Source organism: Eurosta solidaginis, chromosome 3, assembly GCF_040869045.1.
Source record: "Eurosta solidaginis isolate ZX-2024a chromosome 3, ASM4086904v1, whole genome shotgun sequence".
NCBI lineage: Eukaryota > Metazoa > Arthropoda > Insecta > Diptera > Tephritidae > Eurosta > Eurosta solidaginis.
Genome location: NC_090321.1, coordinates 251,966,454 through 251,990,619, shown reverse-complemented (window position 1 = coordinate 251,990,619; position 24,166 = coordinate 251,966,454). Strand labels below are relative to the sequence as shown.

The window sequence follows — 24,166 nt, the reverse complement described above, 5'->3', positions numbered from 1 at the left end:
CTACAAGAAATATAACTATGCTCCCTTTGTATTAAGGAAAGCTCAAAACACACTTCGGAAAAAAATTTGTGAAAAATCAATGTCACTATTTACCCACTCAGCATTTAGGTGAATAAATTTTAAATTTTCCTACATATCAATTTAATTACTCTTTCTGACAAAATAATGAGTTATCATACAATTGAACAAAAGAAATAATCAAATATGAACACTTTTGATGAAAATCATTTTTCGATCACTTTTTGGAATAATTTTTGAAGTCCTTTGATGATTAAATTTTAATATTTCATAAAAATCAGCAACAAGAATATCCAAATATGTTTACCATTCGATGAACAAAAACTGAATATAGTTTTTCAATCACGTTTTGGAAACATATTTGAATCAAATGCATATATGTAATACTCCTATATTGCTAATAGAAAATGCTCGCAGTGTGTTTTGAATTCGAAATCAAAACAAGACCGCCTATAAAATTTATGTGATTGTAACAGCACAAGTGTGACAAGAAAAAATTAAAATTTAGGTACATTCGATTATTGAATACAAAAACAAAAACGTTTAAACAGCAATATATCGGCACTCTGATGTTTGGGAATGTACCTAGCCAGCATTTTTTGAAAATTTTGATCAAAAATATTTAAATATCATACCACAAGATGATAAAAAACGTTCAAATTTAAAAGCATCTTCTGTTCGAAAATTAACGTATCGTCGGGAGAAAAATGTACCTTAAATGTAATTATTCTTGAATAATCATTTATGATTCCTATTTCGAAACGCTTTCATATTTAATATCATTGTAAAATTGAGCTTTAATAGTTTAAGAGTAATATTTGACTGCTTTTCAGTGATTTTCTGATCATATCCGTGAATATATTTCAATCGTTTTGGTTGAGATTTTTGAATGCCATTATAATGCATTTATTCTTCATATCTCATTCAAAATAAGATACTACATAATAATCTTATTTCATCAGGGGAATAAAGCATGCGGAAGTGAGCTATACGAACCACTAACTCGCAAACAAACTTGACCGATATACACCTGCGACTACAACATCCAACATCAGCATTATCTTCTGCATCTTAAAATACGAATACGATACGGGATGTTGAAGCCGTATCCAGGTATGTCAAGATAGTTTCACTTACTTGGGGTTCAAATAGCTCACAACCTATGTATTGTCCAATCATTATGTATTTTCTGGGAAGCTGAAGGTGAGAAATGGTTGGGAAAAGCTTCGTTCACGAGCAGCATTACATTATTTTTGTCTTGAAGAATATCTTTTGCATAAATAATAAAATGTTTATGTTTTTTCTTAGCTTTATGATTGAAAAAAAAGTGTATGTGAAAGAAATAAAATTTTTTATGAAAAGTAAAATTTCAACAAGTATAAAATTCATTATTCAGAAAACAAATATATTCATAAAAGATTCAGAAAGCTGAATGAAAAATTATTATAAATTTTTGATCACCTAAAGTAAACACATTTGATTCAAATATGATTCCAAAATGTGATTGGAAAACTATATTCAGTTTTTGATCATCAAAGGTTAGAATATTTGATTATTCTTTTTGTTGGTTTTGATGAAATATTAAAATTTAGCCATTAAAGTACTTCAAAAATGATTACAAAACATGCTTTTTAGTTTTTCATCATCAAAAGTTTTCATATTTGATTATTTCTTTTGTTCAATTGTATGATAACTCATTATTTAGTCAGAAAGAGTAATCAATTTGTATTGATATGTAGGGAAATTCAAAATTGAATCACCTAAATGCTGAGTGGGTAGCCTCTTGTAGCAATATAGGAGTATTACATATGTATATGATGAAATGTGTTTGCTTTAGGTGATCAAAAATTTATAATCATTTTTAATTCAGCTTTTTGAATCTTTTATGAATATATTTGTTGACTGAATAATGAATTTTATACTTGTTTATATTTTACTTTTCATTAAAAATCTTGTTTTTTTTTTACATACACATATTTTCAATCATGAAGCTAAGAAAGCACTTTGTGCCTAGCCATCATAACTTTTGCCTACAAAGTAATATTATCTTCCCTTAACTCACAACTCTTGACTACCCATGTCATCATCTCCCACTTATAACAGTTCAAAAAGAGAATTTCGAGCTAAAAATAATCGTTGACACAAGTAAACATAACAACTTTTTATGATAAAGAATTAAAGAACAAACACACCAAATATAATATTTAAACCTTTCTTCACAAAAGCCTGGGCCCGTATTACGTGTTACGATCAGTGACTGAAACCCATTTTCAGTCAAGCGATAACTATGCAACTGTCAAACTATTTCTAAAAATTATAATAATTTATGGATCTACCGAGTACTATTTGTCGCTAGTTCGCATATGCCATTAATCCGATCCACCATTTCAGAGCTATTGTAATTTAAAAAATGAGTTTCGATCACAGATCGTAACACGTAATACGGGCGCTGGACAACACCGACGAAATTTTAAAGCAATTAGCGGGAATATTAGTTTCATGCTCACAATAAACCACTAGGCCCGTTTTTACTGAAAATAATGCTTAAAAGTTTTAAATTCAAAAGAACGGTCATTCCAAAGTCATGTCCACTGCAGTGGACATCAGTAGCGAAAGGGTTAACTTGTACATAAAAAAACTAGCTTTTTATCAACTTAATTTAGATTAAAGTCTTTCTAACTCAATCTGAGCCATAACTGATGCCAGCATTTTTTCATTGCTTTGAAAATAAGTTGAAAAAACTTATTAAAAAATTAACTTCTACTCATTCATCAATAATTAGACTCATTGTTGTTACTATTATTGTTTTCTTTATCCAATGATTTTATACGCTTTATCCACCAGACTTAAATCACTTAACGCAAACCGCCTTATTTCTTCTGCTTAAGCTCAACAGATCAAGCTAAAGATTTCTTGAAGTATTCACAAGAAAAAAAGCGTGTCGCGCACACAAGGCCGTCGCCACGGCTGTCAGTGCTTAAATATGTACGTATGTAAGTATGTATTTAAGTAGGCCGCGTTGTAAGTCCACAGTTGGTCAGTGATTGAGTTCGCGTCCGTCAGCAAATTGTACGCTAAATACTAAAAAAAAAAAAAAAAATTTAACTCATGACGATTAGTACCAAATGTTCATTTTCATCTTTATTAATGCTCGTTTTTGTTGTTGCTACAGTCAACTTGTTTTCTATATTTTTGTTTTTCTTTTTTGAATTTTAGTTTATTTAGCTGTTGCTTTTGTTTTGATCACACTGTCAATTAGCAGACTTTTGACGCCTGCTGTTACAAACTCACCACGGTTTATAGTACAATATTAATTCTAACTGTCCTTGCTGTGACCATCATTAAGTATGTATGTAAGCAGTAGACGCACAAGCACACTTTCTTGCCACATAAAAAATTGTGTCAGATTGCAATCACCATCTTCAGACAACATCTGTTACCTTATGGTTGATATTTGATTGGTTTTGGTTGATTGCTGATCGCATGCCGTTAACTTAATTTGTTTCGCCATTTGTTGGTTTAAATGACTTTATTGAGACACTACGTTCTTCCTTTCTTTCTATTTCTTTTGTAATTTTCTGGACATTAATTACAAATTCATTTCACTCGGAGAAATAGCTAAGAAATAGTTACGGGTACATAACATAATCCCGACTTTTACAATCCCGAAATACATAATACACACGCGTTCAAATCCCGACCATACATTTGTTGAACAAAATAAAATCCTGACACAAATGAACATAATTTAAAACGATTGCTTAAATATTTACTCTTCAGTATATTTCTATGATTGTACAAATTTTGCTTGGGTTGTGACTTGCCGCGATTGCGAATTGTTGAGATTTGTGCTTGTCAGGATATTGAGTTGTGTGATTGTTATCTTGCTGGGATTCTGTTATGTCTGTGTTTTTTGGCTTGCCTGGAATGTGTCTTAGCGGTACTTCTGAAAACTGTTTGGTTTCTGAGAGTCAGCATTTTGAGGGTCGAAAAAACAGTTGCAAGAGTTAGCCGCTAAGTGCAAAGTTATAGTTAAGAGCATTTAGGAAGTTTTATCCTTGGAAATACAGCCGAAAGTTGAATTTTTATTGTAACTTTATTATTTCGATTGTAATTTTTAAAATATAGGTATATACATGGTTCAACTATATACAGGTTGGCTCATCTGTAAAGCAACAAAATATGTCTGTTCAAATTGTCAAAATCTGTGTATTGGTGTTGGTGCGAATGGTATGGAATGGAAACATAAAACTTAGCAGTTTTTGTATGTGTAAGTAAAATGTTGCCAATGTGTTGGGGTCATTTTGAGTTTGCCATCTCCTTTTGACAATCCTTTCGACCATGCAATGACATAAATAAAATCAGCTGATGAGATGAGCCAACCTGTACATAATTGAACCATGGGTATATACATATTTATTTCAATGACAGGTAAAGAAATTTTATCAAATTACTCGTTGCTGTCCGTATGGCCGAACAATTTCTGCAGAGACCCTTTAGGAATGCTGTTCGCCATATTCTTTTACCTTCTGTAATAGTTTTCGGAGGTTTCCCTATTTTGCAAATTTTGCTTTCATCAGGGCCCAATATCGCTCAATTTGCCTCAACTCAGGCACGTTGGGTGGACTCATGTTTTTCCTAACATAATGTACATTATTATCTTCGAACAACTATGGGTAACACGAGCACAATCTGCTGAAGCCAAGTTCAGCCAAAATATAGTTGGACCAGTATGACGACGTAGGAAGAGCAGAAGACGTTTTTGAAGACACTTTTTCTCGCAAATTTCTGCATTTAAGTTTCTCATCGCAAAGAACGACATGACCGGCATTTACAAATAGCCTGCCAAGCGAGAACCTTTCGGCCAAACTTGTTTTATATATATTGCTTTTTCCGAACTAGGAATAACCTCTCCAGACTGAAAGCAATAAAATTTGGTACCTTGCAAGGTTTCCAGGTCCATTTTCTTATACGTTTCGTCGTCCGTAATCACAATACAACTTCTGTGCCTGATTCATGCGACTTGGACATGTGTGGTTTCAGCTATTTTGGTTACATTTCTAACTGACCTGCATTGGTTTTTCATAGTTAGGGATAAAATATTATTAAATGATATTAACTGGACGTCTGCTGAGTTTAAGCGGCCACTTTTTGGTTTGACCTTCTCTACCCACTTTCCTTCAAGTACTAAACCAATCTTCTGGAAAAATCATAGGAGGATCCTTAAGTGTCGCCAAATTTTTGTAACTAAGATTGGGTTTATTCTCCAAACGAGCAGAATTTTTGTTTTTATTCGGGATGCATGAAATCAGATCTGGGCGAAGATGACGAAACATCCATTTTCATATTTTATACGTAATTAGCAGACCCGGCAGACGTTGCTCTGTCCAAACTTTGGTCCCACTGCATAACTTTTAAGAAGTTTTTACCACTTTCTCTCCCTTCCCCCCCACTCCTCTTTTTCTTAATCCGTTTATTCACTAATGGTCCAAAATTTTTGTTTAGCCAAAACGAGCATCAACGACTCACACATTTGCGAAACTCATATCTCTTTCTATTTAAACTACAAGTGTAATGACTAAAAACAGTGTAGCGCATAAACGTTCTAACTTTTTAATTGTTTAAAGATTTAAGGTCAAGCTTGATCAAAACTTAACCAAAAAATGTACAACAAATCAACTTAAAAAAAAAGCGGATTTCTATCGTTAATGAGCCAGCGCATTTAATTATCAAGCCTGCGCTATCAATCTATAGATTACCTTATTTGTATGAACTTCCATTACAATTGCACTTTAGAATATTTTAATTGATTGCGTGCACCTCTTTAGCATCAGATTAATTAAGTAGTTGGATTCCTCAACTTGATGTTATTAGTCTGTTGGGAATAGCCTTTAGAGTAAATATTTTACGTTTGTATTGCTCAGTGAATTGGGGATTTCATCAGTGTATAAGAACTTCCGGTGACTACAGTTGTTAAACAATAAAATTATAGATGTTTTGTTTTTTGTTTGAAGATCTTATTTTTTTTCTAAATTCACATGCTATAACAAGATGTTTTTTTTTAATTGGAAAATAAAAAACAATAATTTGTAGAATTTTTCTTAAGCAACTTAGCATTAATTAAAGTGATTTGTAATAGCGATAAGATGGGTTTTAGAATGAATAAATAAAAAGCTCGAGGCCACAGACATTTCTATGGAACGAAAAAGGGCAAAGATGTAAAGTTTATGTGCCAATATTAGGGTGGCCCGATTTTTCCAAAGTGTTACGATTCTCGTTCTCACTCCCAGAAATATTGAAGTAGTCTTAAATTTGTATGTGCAAATTTTAGGACAATCAAAAAAGACTTAGAGGTTGTGCAAGAAGCTTAAAGTCGTAAAAACTTTTCACATTTGTTCGGCCAATGCGAACTCATTTTGTCACTCCATGGATTTTCTTTCCAACGCCAAGAATGTAGTCATTTTAAAAATTCAAGGAATTAGGGATATAAAAATTGATTTGAAAAGATGTAAACGTTCCAGGGATGCAAGAATATGAACACCTGAGATGCTAAAAATTCGTACTTTTTCAGGACTTCAAGTTCCTTGCGCATCTAAATCTTTATTGATTGGCATAAGACTTAGTATATATTAGTTTTTGAGCTAATCGCAGTTTTTTGTCTATATACAAATAGGGACCACCCTAACATACATTCATATATATTTGTAAATTAAGTTGTAATTTTATACTACAATTTTTACAGAACACACATATGATAGATAGTATTAAAAAAAAAGAACGTGAATTATTGATTAGTAATGAGAAAATGTTCATTACGAGCAAGGTTGGGTGCACAACGGATGTGGATAAGATGGATTCTTATTAGCTACTGGCAATGAAAGTAAGAAAATTATGTTGTTATTAATTTTATATACCAAATATCGCCGTTAGTTAGCTCTGTAATTTTTCTGTTTTTTTCTCTAATAACAAAAAAAAATGTATAAATCAATATAAGCCTATTGTAATATTAATATAATAGTGAACAGCGGGAGCATGGCTTATAAGGGAATGCTAAAAATCTAATCTTACTAAGAGCTCCTCAAACGCACTTAGTACCAATTTACTAAGCATGCAACGGGGCATTCATATGACTAGGTGGATAAAGGCAATCTGCCTTAACACCAGTATAAAGTATGAATGTTGGAGATTTCGAATTCAATACTCAGCTCCCGAAAAGCTAGCTGATGAAGAAGTGAAATTCAGAAACATGTCCTAGTAACCATCGTCGTTTGTAAATTTTGTAACTTTCTCTAATAACTATCAACAACAAATTTTATTTGAAAGTCGCTGCAGAAGTAGCAAATTAATCAGTTATTAGTGCTGAAAAGACCACTCTTCGAGAAGCGCGTTCTAAGGGTTGTTCAAATATTTGCATATAAAATCTTAAGTCAAGACTTGAATAAAATTTTGCAGCACAGTTTAATCAACCATTGCAGTGATTTGTCGTAACCATTTGCAAAATTGATTGTTTCATGACTTTTTTTTTAGATAAACAAGAGGAATAATCCTAGTAAGAGTATGCATTTGCATTAGACTGGGCCGGAAAATGAAATTGCAAAATGCCGCCGCTAAATATTAAGGAACTCTTGTTACAAATATTTATTTGTATTTTCAATCTGAAAACAAAAAACAGCGAAAATTGCAATTAGTTTTTCAAATTGCTATTGCTCAGATTTATTTTTTGAGCCTTCTAATGATCCGCTTGAATAGAATAAATAAGCATTGACTTCTTGTTACTTTAACTTAAATCCTGAAGTCTTTTTCATTCAAGTTTGTTTTTAAATCTTTGGAATCTAGAAGAAAAAGCTTTTGCTCATTTTTGAGCATGGGACTCGATGCATTTTTTGTTTTTGTTTGCCAAGTTGTGAGGCAGTTTATTTTTGTTTATATAAACGCTTTTTGTTTTCATTGTATACTTTTGATAATTTGCTTTATTTCAACCATGGCTCAACTATATGGTTGGTTGATCTCATCAGCTGATTTTATTTTTTTCATTTCACTGGAGTAGGGATTGTCAAAAGGAGAAAGCAAACTCAAAATAAAGCCAACACATTGACAAGAATTTCTTACAACACACAGAAACTCCCAAGTTTTATGTTTCCATTTCATTCCATTCGCCCAACACCAACACGCAGATTTTGACAATCTTAACAAAGGTATGTTGTTGTTGTAGAGATGAGCACATATAGTTGAGCCATGATTTCAACAATAAATAACAAACAGAAAAAAAGTTGTACATTGAAAAAAAAAAAACAAAAAAAGCATTAAATTAATTAAATACACACAACTTTCATCCACTAATGCATGGCTGGTTGAACAAAGATGGCTAGCACTGCTTGCAGAAGAATGCAAAGTTGATTTCTACATTTAATTGTTAATGCTGAAATGCGACAGTATAAAGTCGGCTTTTGATGTCAAAGTTTGTTTGGCTTATGTGAAATGAAGTGTCTTATTTTGGGCCAAATGCTAAAATGCGGCCAAAGCATAAATAATCTTTAGAATTGCTTTTTTTGTTATTACTTTGTTTTTTTTAAATCTATTTTTTTAATTGAAACACCATTATATCGCCCTTAAGAAGCTCTATAAGTCCATCTTATGTTCTTTGGTGCAGTGAAGTCTGTTTTTTATAGCTTTGCCAGCTCAAGAAGTTTTACTGCCATTAAGTATCCTTTTCGTTGACCTCTACTATGAAAATACTACTACGCGAATTTTTTTAGAACCAGTCTAATGTGCCTGCATATATTACCATACTTCTATTTTCGTAAACAATTAATTAAATTCAATTAAATATTTATAGAGATCTGCCAAGAAGTATTATTTTGTATTGCAATAGCTAATGACAAATTGCTATTCGTGTTATAACTTTTTTGCGTTGAATTTACTGCATGAAATATTGAAATAAAATTAATTGAAATAATGCAAAAAAATAAAAATAGAATAAGGAGAAGCAAAAGCTGTTGATGCTTATTGCTAAACAAATCCTGAATTTCAAGATTTAAGATACTTGATACCATTTTTCAAAACACGGGTGGTTCGTTGTTCATAGGCCGACCGTTGTTTGAGCATCAGAACAGAGATATCTGCAGAATTATTCGACGCTCACCTTCATGTCGTGTGAGTAAAATAGGGATATATGTACAAAAAAGAACCGTGCAGTAAAAACTGGAGATCGCATTGAAACCTCATATAAAAGCTACATATACAGATTGTGTAATTTTTAGGAAATTTTTTCGCATATGTTTTAAAGATACACTTTTATTCACAACAATCAAGTACGACAATAACAATTTTTTTGAAGCTCGACTGAGAAAAATACCATACGATTCGTTAGATGACCTAACGAATGCATGTTGATTTACGACTCACACAATCACACTTCTTGCGGCTGCAAGAATTTGCGCTTGTTTTAGGAGTAACCACTAATGATCGTACTGATTATCGAATTTCAATTACATTCAAGTCAAGTTTTGCTGTTAGGAAATATTTATCAGTCAAAAACATAAACTAACGTGTTTACATATTTCGAAATATAACATACCTTCTGATGCGAAAACGGCCGCCAAAGACCATTTTCAAATGGCTAATAGTATCCACGATTGTAGAATCCAGTGTCGTTTGAATTGAGTTTTTTTTTAATTTCGTTGTAAGAATTTGCTTGGGTGTTAAGTTCACTTGTTATTTGCAGTTTTTTAAAACTTTTATTTTCTTTTATTTCTTTATTTAAATTTTCTTTTTTATTTTGTTTGTAATAATATGCAAAATTTCAGAATGGCATGCAATTCACTATAAATTCTGTTTTGCTATTTAGTTACGCTGCTTGTTTATTCGCAAAGTTTGCATAAATGTTGAATTGTTGAAGAAAAATGATTATATTTCGTTGCATTTGCATTTTTCACTGGTATTTAGGTTTTGCTTTGTTTTGTTTTCAAGTAGACGCTGTTGGTTTAGAATTTCCATAAAATTATAGAGCAGAGACAAAAATGTAAATGAACTGCTTTCAGGTATGTACATTAGACAATGTCGAGGAAACTCGTTTCACTCCTCAGATGCAATCATTTGTTTTAATTGCAGTTTAGAAAAAAATTTCTGTTCACCTTAGCTGTCGCATTTTTGGTCCGATTCGAAACTAATAATGAAAATGCAAATCAACATTTTTTGTCGGAAGCGCACAATTTTGACTGAACTGAAGTACTCAGTTTTGAAAATAGGAAGAGAAAGGTGACCACTGAGGTGACCAAATATTTTTTTGGAAACTGCATTTCCAAAAGACTTCAAACATACTTTGGGATGTACGCTGAAACCTTGTTCTTGATATGGTCTAGTGCACACATATAAATTAAATATATATATAAAAGAATACAATTATGACATTACTTTAGTTAATACATAAAGTGAGTTTAACTGGAGCACCTACGTGGTATAGAATACGCGAAAATTGGTATGTGAACCATAGCAACGTAGACGTAGGCTGTTTCTGAAAACGTAGACGAAATTGACACAGAAAGCAAGAAAAACTATTTTGTTTCGTCTGGAGAAAACCAGTAAAGCAAGAATTAATATAAAACAACACTGCAGAAACTTGAACTGAATTTTATGGACGAACACGCACAATATCATTTTAAGATTTTTAAATTCATCAACTATATAGATTGTTTGTTATTGGTGTTAGAAAAAACTACAACAAGTTTCTGAATGACCAACTCGTCATTGGTGAATAAATGTGCAAAGGCTAAAAACAGGTCTTAAGGCTATTACCAGAATGTGTATGTACCTGAGCGTGTCAAGTGCACGTCCAGCAAAGGACTACTCATACCCCAAACTCTCCCCAATACCTTTGGGAAGTATATTTGCGATCTAACCCACAACAACACCTTTAAAATTAAACTGTTAAACGAAAAGACATCTCTGTGTCGCATGAAGCTTTAGAACAATTGGGAAAACTGCAAATAATTCCTCGAAGCAAGAATTTTTCTCGCCAAATGGAAGAAAGCACAGCTGGTTCTCATTACAAGGCCATATGATACGCCAACTCTTCATCATCTTTCCGTACACTGTGCATGCTGGAAACACGATGTCAAGAAAGCCGAATCAGCGTGTCACGAATAAATAGCTACTGTAGTGCGTCTTGTTTAGGGGGAAATTAGAAATGCTGCGATCTGGCGTAGCTTTAACGAAACCAAGTTATGCCCAGCTAAAAAAAAAGGATGACTGATCTCTAAATCAACTCAACGAAATATCTCTGTGTAATGCTAGATAGCTAGCTAGCCTCGGAGAACTTTTGAAGAGCTGCAAAATGGTCGCGCATACCATAGAGAATCGTAGTCGAAATGATTAAATTTATCGCATGGTTTTCAAAAAACTATCCTGGTCTTTACGAAACCTTAGCGATATACCTTCTCGTTGAAGAAAGAACGGCAATATACGACCTTGGAAAGATAAAAGAAAACATATTGCTGCCATATAGGTACGAGAAGAGCCGCTCTAGTGCAAAATTATTTTACTTGCAGGAATCATAGTTGAAGCGATCGTAGCTCATTGACCTGACAATAACCACATAGCTCACATTGTTCGCCTTCGTTAGTATTTAGTAAGGTGTGCCGTGTGGGAAATTACTCGGTTCGTGGTAATATTCGAGTGGGTAGCTCTTCGAAAGAAAATTAATCACCAGCTCGATGAGTTTATCTGCTAGAGGATCATATACGGATGGTTTCCACGAAGCCAAAAAAAAAAAAATTTAACTTTACATAAACTGGTATTAAACTTGTAAAATTTTTATAATAGTTTAAAATAAATAAATAGAATTTATAATAATAATTATTTAGAAATTTTAAAAATTTGGCTTTCTTCTTATTTAGCCTAAACATTTTTGTACTCTAGTTTTTGTTTTCTGTATAGGTATTCTTTCTTATTCGTGTTTTTGTGGTTGTTCTTATTTATGGTCAATTATGCCACTTTCCTGTAAAGAACAATAATTGGTTCAGCATTATTGGACGAAGTTGACGTTAAGATTGGTTTAACCGAAGGCCCTGTGCTAGCTCCAATTTTATTTAACATTTATATTAATGACATTAAATCTATATTGAAATTCAATACCATAAAGCTATTTGTGGATGATGCACTAATTTCCATAAATAGTAGGAATGAACACCAAAGAAGAGAAAAACTGCAAAGTGATTTAGATGCTCTCTATATATGGCTGTGTGATAACACACTAAACATTAATATTGAAAAAACTAAATATATGGTAATAACAAGGAAGAATATTGCTCATTTTGAAACTATTAAAATAAATAATACTAAAATTGAAAAGGTGCAGACGATTAAATATCTCGGCATTCAAATAGATTGCAAACTAAAATTTGATGGCCATGTTGATTATATAACAGGTAAAATAGCTAAGAAAATATATTTCATTCAAAGAACCTGTAAAAACTTGAGTAGTTATTATAAAGCAAAAGTATATAGGTCCATAATTGAACCATACTTCATATATTGTTCTACTATTTTCCTTATCTTGAAGGATTCGCAAATCGATAAACTGCAAAAAATGCAGAATAAAGCTATGCGCTTTATTTTAGGTAAACGTTTTGATACCCCCATTAAAGATATGCTACAAAGTTTGAATTGGATGAGCGTAAAACAGCAAATATTTTTCCACCTTATGAATTTTATGTACAACATAAAAACCGGAAATTTGCCTGAATATCTAAAAACAAGTATTAAATTTAACTACGAGGTTCATGACAGAAATACGAGGCAGAGAAATGATTTTAAATTACTTAATTACAAAACGGAGTCTGAAAAAATAGTCTTTTTTACAAAAGGGTTAAAATGCTTCAACGAATTACCTGCAAATATTAAGAATTGTGATAATAACTTATTTAAGAAAAGATTATATGCTCACGCGAAATCAATGAATATAAAATAAATATTTGGATTCGAATGAATTTGTGTTACATGTTTCAAATTCAAATACTAATTTATGTTCAATTTCATACATAGTACATATTGTTAATTAATGCAATAATGCTTTTAAGTGTTGATTTAGGCTCTAAGAGTCGTAATAAATAAATAATTAAATAAATAAAAATAAATGTCATGTCAGAATAAAAAATTTTATTTATAAATTTTTTTCCACATATCGAGTTGAATAAATAATTCGATATAAATTTTAATTTTTTAATTAACACTTTATGATTAATATTTTTAAATATCTAAAAAAAAAACTGCACTAATATCCGTCTCCTTTTTATCTTTTAAATTTAAATTCAAAACTTTATTTTAATTTTCTGCAAAAAAAAATTTTAACTTTTAAATGCTAAAATTAATATCTTTCTGTATTTAATTATTTCTTTCAATTGTTGCAAAAAAAAAACATTTTGGACGAATTGCTCAACTCCTAAAAATATTAATCTGAACTTTTCAAAATTAATTTTTTCAAATGTTTTTTTTCCATAAAAATATTAATTTTTTTATTTTTATTTATATTTTATTTTTGCAAAAAATGCTTGCAAAAATGCTGTACTATAGCTACATCCTTAAAAATTTCAACCTTAAAAATGTCACTTGAATTAAATTTTTTTAAATTTCTTTAATATACAATTTTTTTATATGTAAATATTCTTGCCACCTGTTTCCATCGTCCCTATATGCACAACCACAACTAAACCGCAGCCGAGTCAATTTAAAAAAAAAAATTTAAATGTGCATTCTACAAACTTCTATATAAACAAGTTATGCACTTGTGTTGTTATTGTTGTGTCTTTTGTTTGCATGCTACTTGTTTTTTTTTGGCTTACCAAACAATTTTTAAATAAATGCATTGCAAGTAATTTTTGTAGCCGGTCTGCGCATTTGGTACATGTGAACTTATAACACGATGTATGTATATATGTACATACACACTGCATTTAACAGCTAGATATGTACATATGTATATATTTATAGAGAAATATACAGTTTGGTAGATGAAAGTCCAAATATTTTTTTTTGGAAAAATTTTCCAGTAATTAAAATTTTTGTATAGCAACATTTTACAAAATTAACAATTATAAGCTTTATACATACAGCTATATATTTTAAGATAAATCGATTTTTATCGATAAAAAAAAAACTTTTTTGGAAAAGATTTCTGGATTTGTATTGGAATTTATAGCAAAAAAAATTTTTTTTTTACAAAATTTATTGACAACTTTGGCAAATAAAAAAGTTGCAACCAATCTTTGTCAATCAGACTTAAAAAATATTTAGCACATATTTCCATTCTCTCACATTTGCATTTGCATATTTCACTTTTCATCTTTCGGCTGCGGTGTGGCTAAAACAAAAATAAAAAAATTACCAACTACTTGTTTGTATAACAAAAACAACAATTAAAACGTACATTTGTCACTATGTAACCTCGTAATTTATGGTATTTGCGTTTTTGTTCATTTTATTAGCATTTTAACAGACATTTTGCACGAAAACGTGTATTTAAATTTATTGTTGTTGTTACTGTATTTGTTTTTTGTAGTTGTTTATTTTTTTTGTTCTTTGAAAAAAAAAAAACAAAAACAAACATATTAACGCTTAGCCATTCGTAAGACACGCTAATACGCTATAGCGAATGTATTAAATAAAAGTTTAAGCCACGACATGCGACACACGTTCATTCACACAGATACACACACACACACGTGCACTCAGTGGCACTTATATAAACACAGATGTGATATTGCAAACGCATAAAAAGGGGAAAGTTAACTTAAAATATTTGTTGTTATTGCTGTTGCGTTTTTTATACACATTTTGTTACTACTGCCGCCTTAAAAACTTTTAAATGCTGTTTGCTTGTTTGTTTGTTTTCTGGCACAGCGTTGTTGTTGTCATAAAATATCTTCAGGTCTCTGGAGCTAACAATAAATAAAGACATGCTGCTACTGACACGGTCACCAGGGGAACAATTAAAACAAAGCGTAATACAATGAAAGAAATACAAATAAATATCGAGTAAATAAAAAGCTGCAGCAAAAACTTAAATGGTATTACCGAGCGCGTGAAGAAACTGCAAAAACAAGCAGAAAGAGCGAATATGCATATGTATGTATATTTTCGTAGTTTTATTACTATTTAAGTTAAAAAATAAAAATATTGCGTGGAATAATTGCCAAATTATGCGTTTAAAAAATAGACACAAAAAATGAAAACTGGATTTGTAAATAATAAAAAAACGTCAGCATTTGAGAAAATTTTCAAATTTTTAAAATGAAAAAGTGTAACAGGGTGTAAACCATGATACAAAAAATGGAGGTAGTTCCATTTCATGTGACATTAGCCACTTGACTTTTGCGGAGACCGTGACAGTTTCATAAAAGTCTAGTTACCAGATTGAAAAATGTTATAATTTTTTGTGATTTTGATGGATTTGAAATCAACATATACTAGTCAAATATTTTAATTTTTTTTGTTTAAATAAACGCGAAAAAGTGAGATATGCGCATTAGAAATGCGGAAATACAAAATACCAATGCAAAAAAAAAAAGAAATTTCGGTTTTCATATTACCAAAAATTCCGTCTATAAAACAACAATGGCTCGAAACAAGCGAAGTGAGGGAAGAAACCCTTCCCAAATGTCTTTACGTTTGTTCCGAACATTTTGCTCCAACGGACATACGTAATTGTGGGAATAAAATTGTTCTTTTAAAAAGTGCAGTACCGCGAAATGAACGGTAAGGAAAACATTCCTTTATGGTTTTAAATGTTAAGTACTAAATAATGTGTACATTCTTTTCCAGTCAAGACTGTGGCGAAGTTTTCGAACAGGAAGAATATTTAGATGAGTATATTGAATTTATGGAAGGGTAAGTCTTTGATCAGTTTCAATTATATACATACACATGGGCATTATTATTTCCAGACAAAACAAGACAACAACATGCGATGCAACAAATGGATCTCTCTATCAGCACACAAACAGGGTATGATAATATTTTTATATACTACGAGTGCATTGCTTTGTCCTTTTTTTTAGAAATCTTGTGTTATTTTGACCCTAGATATGATGTCACAGTCATACGAGCCGTTTATTTTGAAAGTGGCATAATTCATTTCATGTCGTTTAAGTTCAGGCGTAATTAATTGTATCTCTGCTCGCTTCCTGTTTGTTAGAGTCCAATAGCCAAAAGATGCAATTCTTATTATTAGTTTATAATAGTAGAACGATCTACATATATATGCGTTCTTTCAGAAATAACAATGCATTTAAGACCATGAGTTGGAAATGATTTATACTACTTTCAAAATAAACGGCTCATATATGAACTTGCCTCTAAAAATATGAAATGTATATATATATACTTATTTATAGCGAGCTCCGCAGTAAATGCAAGTCCACTATGAATGTAGAGAAAAGTCTTGAAAACAATTCAAAATGTCCGCGCTACAACTTGGAGCAGATCTCAATATGCATGTATTCTGCAGGTCCTCGCTGTTATCGACTTTTAAGAAAGAAAGAAACTCTTCCCTTATCTTCTACATCAACTTTGCGCAGGTGGGCATCGAAGTTATGTGTAGAACCGGGGTTGCAACTGCAAATACTATCGCATATGAAGTTATGTGATATACCATCCGAAGAAAAGCTGTGTTTTTTGTCATTTGACGAGATGAAAGTGCGGGAAGAATGGGCTTTTGATCGAAAAAATGACGTAATTTTGCCCCCATCGCGAAAGGTTCAGGTCGCTATGATGCGGTCTTTACGTGGAAATCGGAAGCAGCCAATACTTTATAATTTTGATATGAACACGACAGCAAGTACTCTTAATCTAATTATACATGAGCTGCACGTAAAACGGTTTTTTTTAGGGAGAACCTCTTTTCGTCTTCGCCATTTAAATTTACATCTAAAAGAAACTAAAATTTATTAAGGAAATAACAAAATGAGAAAAATCACAACTTGATGGTATCTTTGTCAATTATTTAATTTATTGAATAAAAAGGTCATAAACGCGCACATACGAGTACAAACATTTTTTTTTTTCAAATTTAGGGTCAGGTTGCCATGAAAGTAAGTATACAAAACATATTTATGCGCCGTTATTCATTTCTTTTTCTAAGTAAAATTACATGTTTCACAGCATTTTCAATATATATATCCAGATAAATCGTGCTAAAGCATATTGTTATTGCCTCAGATGACCATTGCGTTTTCATACTGAAGGAAATTTCCATCCCGAAAATCCACAATTTCGCCTTAAATAGTAACGGTATGGCAACGCTTCTAGCAAAACAACAAACATTATGAAACTTCAAAAGTCCCCAAATACGTCAAAAATTTTTGAGTGGAACTACCTTCTTTTTTGTATCATGGTGTAAACCAAGTGTAATTATACCTATATGACACTACTTTATTTTCGCTTGGATTCCATGCTCAAAAGGCTGACGATACTTTATCGGAAAGTCAAATTGCAAAAACAATTTCCAACAAGAGAAAGAGAGACCAATATTGTCCACAAAATAAAATAATATGACATGTTTTTGTTTATGGTTTAAACTTTATTTTTTCATTAACATTTTTCCAAAACAAAAACAAGTAAGGACGGCACTGTCTTCGGCTGTGCCGAAGACTTCATACCTTTCATGAATGGGGCTGAACAATAATCTTATCCCATTCGTAATCTCCAAATAATCCGTTGTATAAGATAAGAAATATATAGTGAATAGATGTACATACTTAAACGATTTTAAGATAAATATAAAAAATGGCAAAAAACCTCCTTATCTGAACGATCGGTTGTATGGGATATATATTATTTATAGCTCCGATCGAAATGATTTTTACAGAAATTCTTCTATGATATATTAGAATATATATCACCAAGTTTCAGGTTTTTATATTGGAAACTAAGGGAGAAATGGCTAAAAATCTTTCTATCTGAACGATCGGTTGTATGGGATAGGTATATACTATATACATATAGCTCGGATCAAAGTGATTATTTCAGGAAATCTTCTTTGATATATTAAAATATATATCACCGAGTTTCACGTTTATACTTTCTAAATTAAGGGAGGAATGGCCAAAAATCTTTCTATCTGAACGATCGGTTGTATGGGATATATACTATATATAGCTCCGATCAAAGTGTTTTTTTCAGGATATCTTCTATGATATATTAGAATATATATCACCCAGTTTAACGTTTCCAAATTGCGGCAGGAATGACCAAAATCGTCTTATCTGAACGATCGGTTATATGGGAGATATATGCTATAGTGGTCCGATCCTACCGGATCGGACAAATGTCTTATATAATACAAAAATACATCCTTGTGCCAAATTTCATTGAGATATCTCAAAATTTGAGGGACTAGTTTGCGTCCAAACAGACAGACGGACGGACAGACGGACATGGCTATATCAACTCAGTTCGTCGCCCTGATCAATTCGGTATACTTAATGATGAGTCTATCTTCTATATTTCTCAACGTTACAAACATCGGACCAAAGTTAATATACCATTTCATGTTCATGAAAGGTATAATAACACGGAAATATTATTTCGCGCTCTGTTGTGCCACTTATTTCACACGAAAGTTCATTTTAGTTGTGTATTTGCACAAAATTTTTCAACTAGAAACAAAATTTTGATTTGTCAGAAAAAATTAAGAAAAAAGCCGGATTTCAAAAAAAAAAACCTAAAGAAATACAAACTGGCTCGTTTGTTTTTAACAAACTAGATTGTATTTGCTTTGTTTTTTGGAATATAGCTTACACACTTACACCAGCACTGAAGCTGTATTAGGAGGGAGTGCGACAAAAAATAAATGTGTGGAAAAAAAAATACACGAAAATAAAGTAGTGTCATAAAGGTATAAAAACAAACGAGCCAGTTTATATTTCGTTAGGTTTTCTTGACATTCGGCTTTTTTCTTAATTTTTATTTTTTGACAAATGAAGACATTGTTTGTGTTTGAAAATTTAATGCACAAATCTAATATATAAAATTCTTCTGTCACGGTGTTAGAGGCGTGCCTAGGGTCTTGAGATCAAAACGTGGACCCGGGTACCCCTAGAATGTGTTTATATAATATGAATATCAAATTGAAGCTGTTGATGTATGCTTTAGTACAGAGTAAGTTTTACACCGTTGGGTGACTACGGTCTCGAGATATAGGCCAAAACATGGACCCGGATACCCCTAGAATGTGTGTGTATTATGGATATCAAATGAAAGCTGTTGCTGAGAGCTCTAAAGTTCATTGTGATATTCGATTTAGTCGCATTAACCTGGCAAAAGTGATAAATATGCATGCGAAGCCGAAATAAAGACAAGAATTAATAATACCCACATACCTTTTTACAAAAGTCCTATTCGATTTGTTTGAAATTTCATATATAAATTTGCCTATATTAGTATTTAAGATGCTTTTTTCCGGGAATTATACCAGAGACGGACTGGGACTGGGACTGAGACTGAGACTCGGAGTGGGAGTGAGACTGAGACTGTAACAAAATACATACCACCCTTTGGGATTGGCAATAAGAGATGAAGAAGAAGGAGAAAAACTTGAGAGAAGAGAATAGAGAGAAAGAGACTGAGAAAGAGATAGAATGAGACGAAGATGGAGATGAAGCGAAAAAGACGGAGGGAGGAGTGAGTAAAAAGATTAGGGAAAAGTGTAGAGGGGTAGGGCAGAGTTAGACGGAAAAAGCTTATTAAAATGTATGCAGATAAGCCAAATTTAGAGCAGAACAACGTCTGCCGGGTCTGCTAGTATACAATAATAATATGTATATAAAATCAACTTTTTTGTGAAATATTTGAACTAAGAAAGTGCAATATAATGTATTTGCATTATCTCCAATGGCGGATCTAGGGGGGGGGAGGGTTAGGAAGCCCTGAAATTTGAAATAAGTGGCATAGAGGGCTCTACTCGTTAAAAACTTAACAGCATATTGTCAGCCCCGTCCTTACTTGTTATAATTCTATTTATATTTTTTAATAATAAAAATACGTTAGGTAAGCAGTAATTACTTTGTTCCGCCAAATATAAGAAACAAATTAACGCCGGCACATATGGTTCGTCTGGCCATCGAAACGACATTTCATCACTTTCAGCGCTTTCTTCATTTTCGAAGTTTTCTACTGTTGCTGGCACTTGCTTTTTTATTAAATATCTGATAAAAAAATTCTTTAGTGGCGTTTTATGCAAAATATTCCCTTATCTTTTCCAGTGCTATTGAGAAATCCGAATTTCTGATCGCTCTCCAAACATTCAACGATGTGAATTCGCCGATTGTGACTCTCAGTAGGACACTTCAACAACCTGAATTGCAACTGAAATCGGCCTGTGCTCATATTGATCATATAATCATGATTTTTGTCAAGACGCGTGAAGACGAAACATCGTTCTATGAAGTCTTCAAAAGAGCCGAGGAAAAAGCATGTGAATTGGGAATCAAACTCGAAATTCCCCGCATTTGTGGCCGACAAAAGCACCGCTCCAATGTTCCAACTAAAAGTAAAGCTCCTCTCGAATTTTTCCCGTGAGTTCTTGTTGATTGAATGCGTTTATTTACGTTTTTAATAGGGGTGAATGATTCGTTGACATTGTACTTACAGAGCTACAATTTACTACCCTTTCCTGGACTACATGATTTCTTCATTGACGTCAAGGTTCAAAGGTGAATTTTTGAAGATACTGCCTCTGGAGGGACTGATTCCAGCATACTCTGCAGGAGTAACGATTGAAGAAATTGTACTTTCTGCTAAAGTTTATAAAGAAGATCTCCCCAGTAACAATGAGACAGTGCTGAAAAATGAGATTTTATTGTGGGATAATCATTGCAAAAGTGATCCACTCAAGAGTGCTCAAACAGCTACTGATGCCCTGAAAATCATTAAATCAGCACACTTTTCTTCATTTTTTCCAAACGTGACGACACTGTTGCAAATATTTGCGCCTATCCCCGTGACATCAGCGACCGCAGAGCCTTCTTTTTCTGTTTTAAAGCGCTTGAAGACTTATTTGAGAGTCAACATGTCTGAAAATCGACTGACTGGCCATGCACTAGGGAACGTCCACAAAGAAATAGAAACGGACATTGAAGAAATAACCGATCTTTTCTGTAAATCGAAGCCCCCACGACTCGAATCTTTGGGTTGGTCGATAGAAGATTGAACCAGCAATAAGTGGGTTTGAAAGAAACATTTTTATGACTATTTTTATATGGTTGTTATATCATTTTTAATTTTTTTTAATTTTGAAAATCCTCGTTTTGTCATGTCATTTTATATTCTGTATACATTTATTTAACACATCATGGAAAACAAAAACATAATTTGATAGTGAAAAAATTTCAAGCCCCCCCAGTACCAAATCCTAGATCCGCCACTGATTGTTTCTATTGTGAAAAAAAAAATAAATATTATGAAAAATAAAATTCTAAAAGCAAACAATAATATGCCGAAATCATTAATTTTGGGGGAATATTGATGTTCCGAAAAAGTTTCGTCAGTTTTTTCAATTTGGAATCCAAGACAATCAAAGTAGTTTTAATTTTTAACAAAAAAAAAAAAAAAAAAAACAAAAAAAAAAACACATTTTAAGCAAAATTTTAATTTAAGCTAACTTAAATTTTCGAAATTAAAAAAAAAAAAAAATTGCTTCAAATATGTTTTCATACATTTAACAGCACTAAGGACAATCACCGATTAATTCATATAAAAAAAAATACTATCTACCATTGCTTAGTTAGTTGAGGGTGGCCATCAAATATATTTTGAGTTGAAAATTAAAAACATAAAAAAGTAAATTTTAGATATAATTTCCAATTTTTTTTTTTTTTTAAATAATAAACTCTGAGTGAGAAATAAAAAAAAGGATCAGTGGATAATAAAAACAATATTTTTTAATATAACTTTCATATTTTTTTGAAAATGAAAAAATACTAAAGAATTTGTGTTAAACTAAAAAAGTTGAAAAAGAAAAACGTTTGAAATAAAAACTGCAGCAACTAAATTAATAACAAAAATAGTTATGTATGATTAATTTATAAGTAGTTTCAAAATGAAAGCAATATAACAGATTTTTTCTGTATTCACTGAGAGAAAAAAAAAAAACATATTAACTGACAAACAATTTGAGTAAGTTTTAAAGTTCTTGAAATTAAACATTTTATAATAGTTTTTCCTGTTAAAGTTCTTCTTTTGATGTTCCAAGATTAAAAAAATAATTTCTAAGAAAAAAAAAAAAAAAATTAAGGGCGTTTCCGAAAAAAGAAAAAAAAAATGTGATAAAACATGTCTTTTCTGTTTGGGGTGAATAAACTTTTACTCAGGAATTAAAAAAAATTCCGTAAATGGTAAGGATGTAAATTTTTTAGTTACTTAAAGAACTTTTTTTATACTAAAGTGTCTAAAACTTTTTTAAATTTTTTTTAGAATTGAATTTTAATAAAAATAAATTAAATTAAATATAAATTAAAATTAAAATAAAATATAGAAATTTTATAAACTATCTATTTCTCTAAGGCTATTTACAAAAAGTTGCTTGCCTTAAAAAACAACATTTATAAATAACTAAGAATAAAACCAGGTTATAGCAAATTTGGAATCTTTTTGAAGAAGAAAGGGTTTAAAAACACCTTTTTTTAATTTTCTTGTTTAAAAACTTTTGAGTTAATTTTAAATTTCTTTCGAAAAAAAGTCTAGATATACGGACAGATTATATTATGGTCAGGTCACGCGAACACCCGATTGTTCACAATTGCATACATTATATAACAAGACAAGAAAAAACAAATTTGTAAATAAAAAAAGTTAGTTTTTAAAACAGTTGTTTTCGAAAATGCGAGTGTTATAAAACTTTTACTTTCTTTTAAAGATATTCACTTGACATTTTGCTTCAAAATACTAAAGGGTTTTGAAAATATCAAATATATGGTTTTGAACTTATATACATTTTTTAATCTCACAAAATTATTTCGCACCGTAAACGTAAAGCACATAATACAAGAATATTGCCTAGACCCATAGCAAACTTGTATCGATGGGGAAAGGTAGGGAGAAGTCGGCCTGCCATCCGTTAAAGTCTAAGGGAACTTAGCTAGGCACTTTGAAGTTATTGAAGAACTGAGTTTCCAAGTATAGCGACTTCGCCGGTAAAACTGTCAACAACTTAGCGTGGAATACCGAGTGATGTCTTAATAATGGCAAATCAGGTATCCTTTGTATCGGACGCGGATACAATGCATCTTATCAGAAAATTTAGAGTTATAAAATTTGCTTGATATAGTCTCAATATAACAAGAATTCCCATGCTTCCTCAAAGGACAGAGTTGGGAATATATGTACATCAACCGACACCGTACACAATTTTTCGCCGTACACTCAGAGAAAAACGCTGTTCTAAAATCCAGCACCACCGGACTCAATTCAAGCTTTTCATGTTCTTACTTTTTTGTTCTTGAAAAACGAACGAGCTGTCCTTAAAACAACAACCTTGTTCTTGAACTAACATCATTTTTTTGAAAAGAGAACGACTGGTCTTAAAATATGAACAAATCTTCTATTAATGAGAACGATGTCCTTAAATTAAGTACAAGAAAAGAGAAACGGGACAATTCGTGTGCACTAAAATGCTAAATACAACATTTGGCACAAGCTATTAAGCAGTTGTAGTGGCCCAGCTGCTATGATGTTGCGGTTGCGATCGTATAGCGCCAGTTCGATCACCGTAAAACTCTGAAGTTTTTTAAAACCATTTTTTTATGTTCCATTTTTTTAACTCTTATTTTTCGTTCAGTTCCATTCACAAATGCGCAGGTAATTCTCAAACTTGTTATGAAATGTTTTAAGTATATATTCAGATTGCATCAATAAAAAGAAGAATTTCTCAATAAGCGAAAGAAATACATAAAAAAAGCATATTATGCGTTTTTTTCATATTGGGCATTTTAATATTATTAATGACAAAAAAATAATTATTAATAAAAAAAAAAAAAATGGGTACTAATTGAAAAAATTACCTTACCACTCCCCCCAAAGATCAAGCACAATCCGTTCTTGAATTGAGACCGAAAAATGTTAAATCGACCACAAATCGTTCTCGAAGCGTGAGAACGAG

The 24,166-nt window shown here is 31.7% G+C and overlaps 1 protein-coding gene across 6 annotated transcripts in view; it reads right to left on the bottom strand.

Moving 5' to 3' along the window:
* Shrm (Shroom) overlaps positions 1-24,166 on the bottom strand; it is a 631,603-nt gene that overhangs the window by 229,361 nt on the left and 378,076 nt on the right. For 3 of the 6 annotated variants that reach the window (XM_067775909.1, XM_067775908.1, XM_067775910.1), the window contains exon 2: positions 9,596-9,993. The exons of 2 other annotated variants lie outside the window; for them this stretch is intronic. In XM_067775909.1, the coding sequence (XP_067632010.1) occupies positions 9,596-9,627 (32 nt within the window). In that variant the 5' untranslated portion in view covers positions 9,628-9,993. The remainder of the gene's footprint in view (positions 1-9,595; positions 9,994-24,166) is intronic. One more of the 6 variants, XM_067775911.1, reaches the window with a different exon arrangement.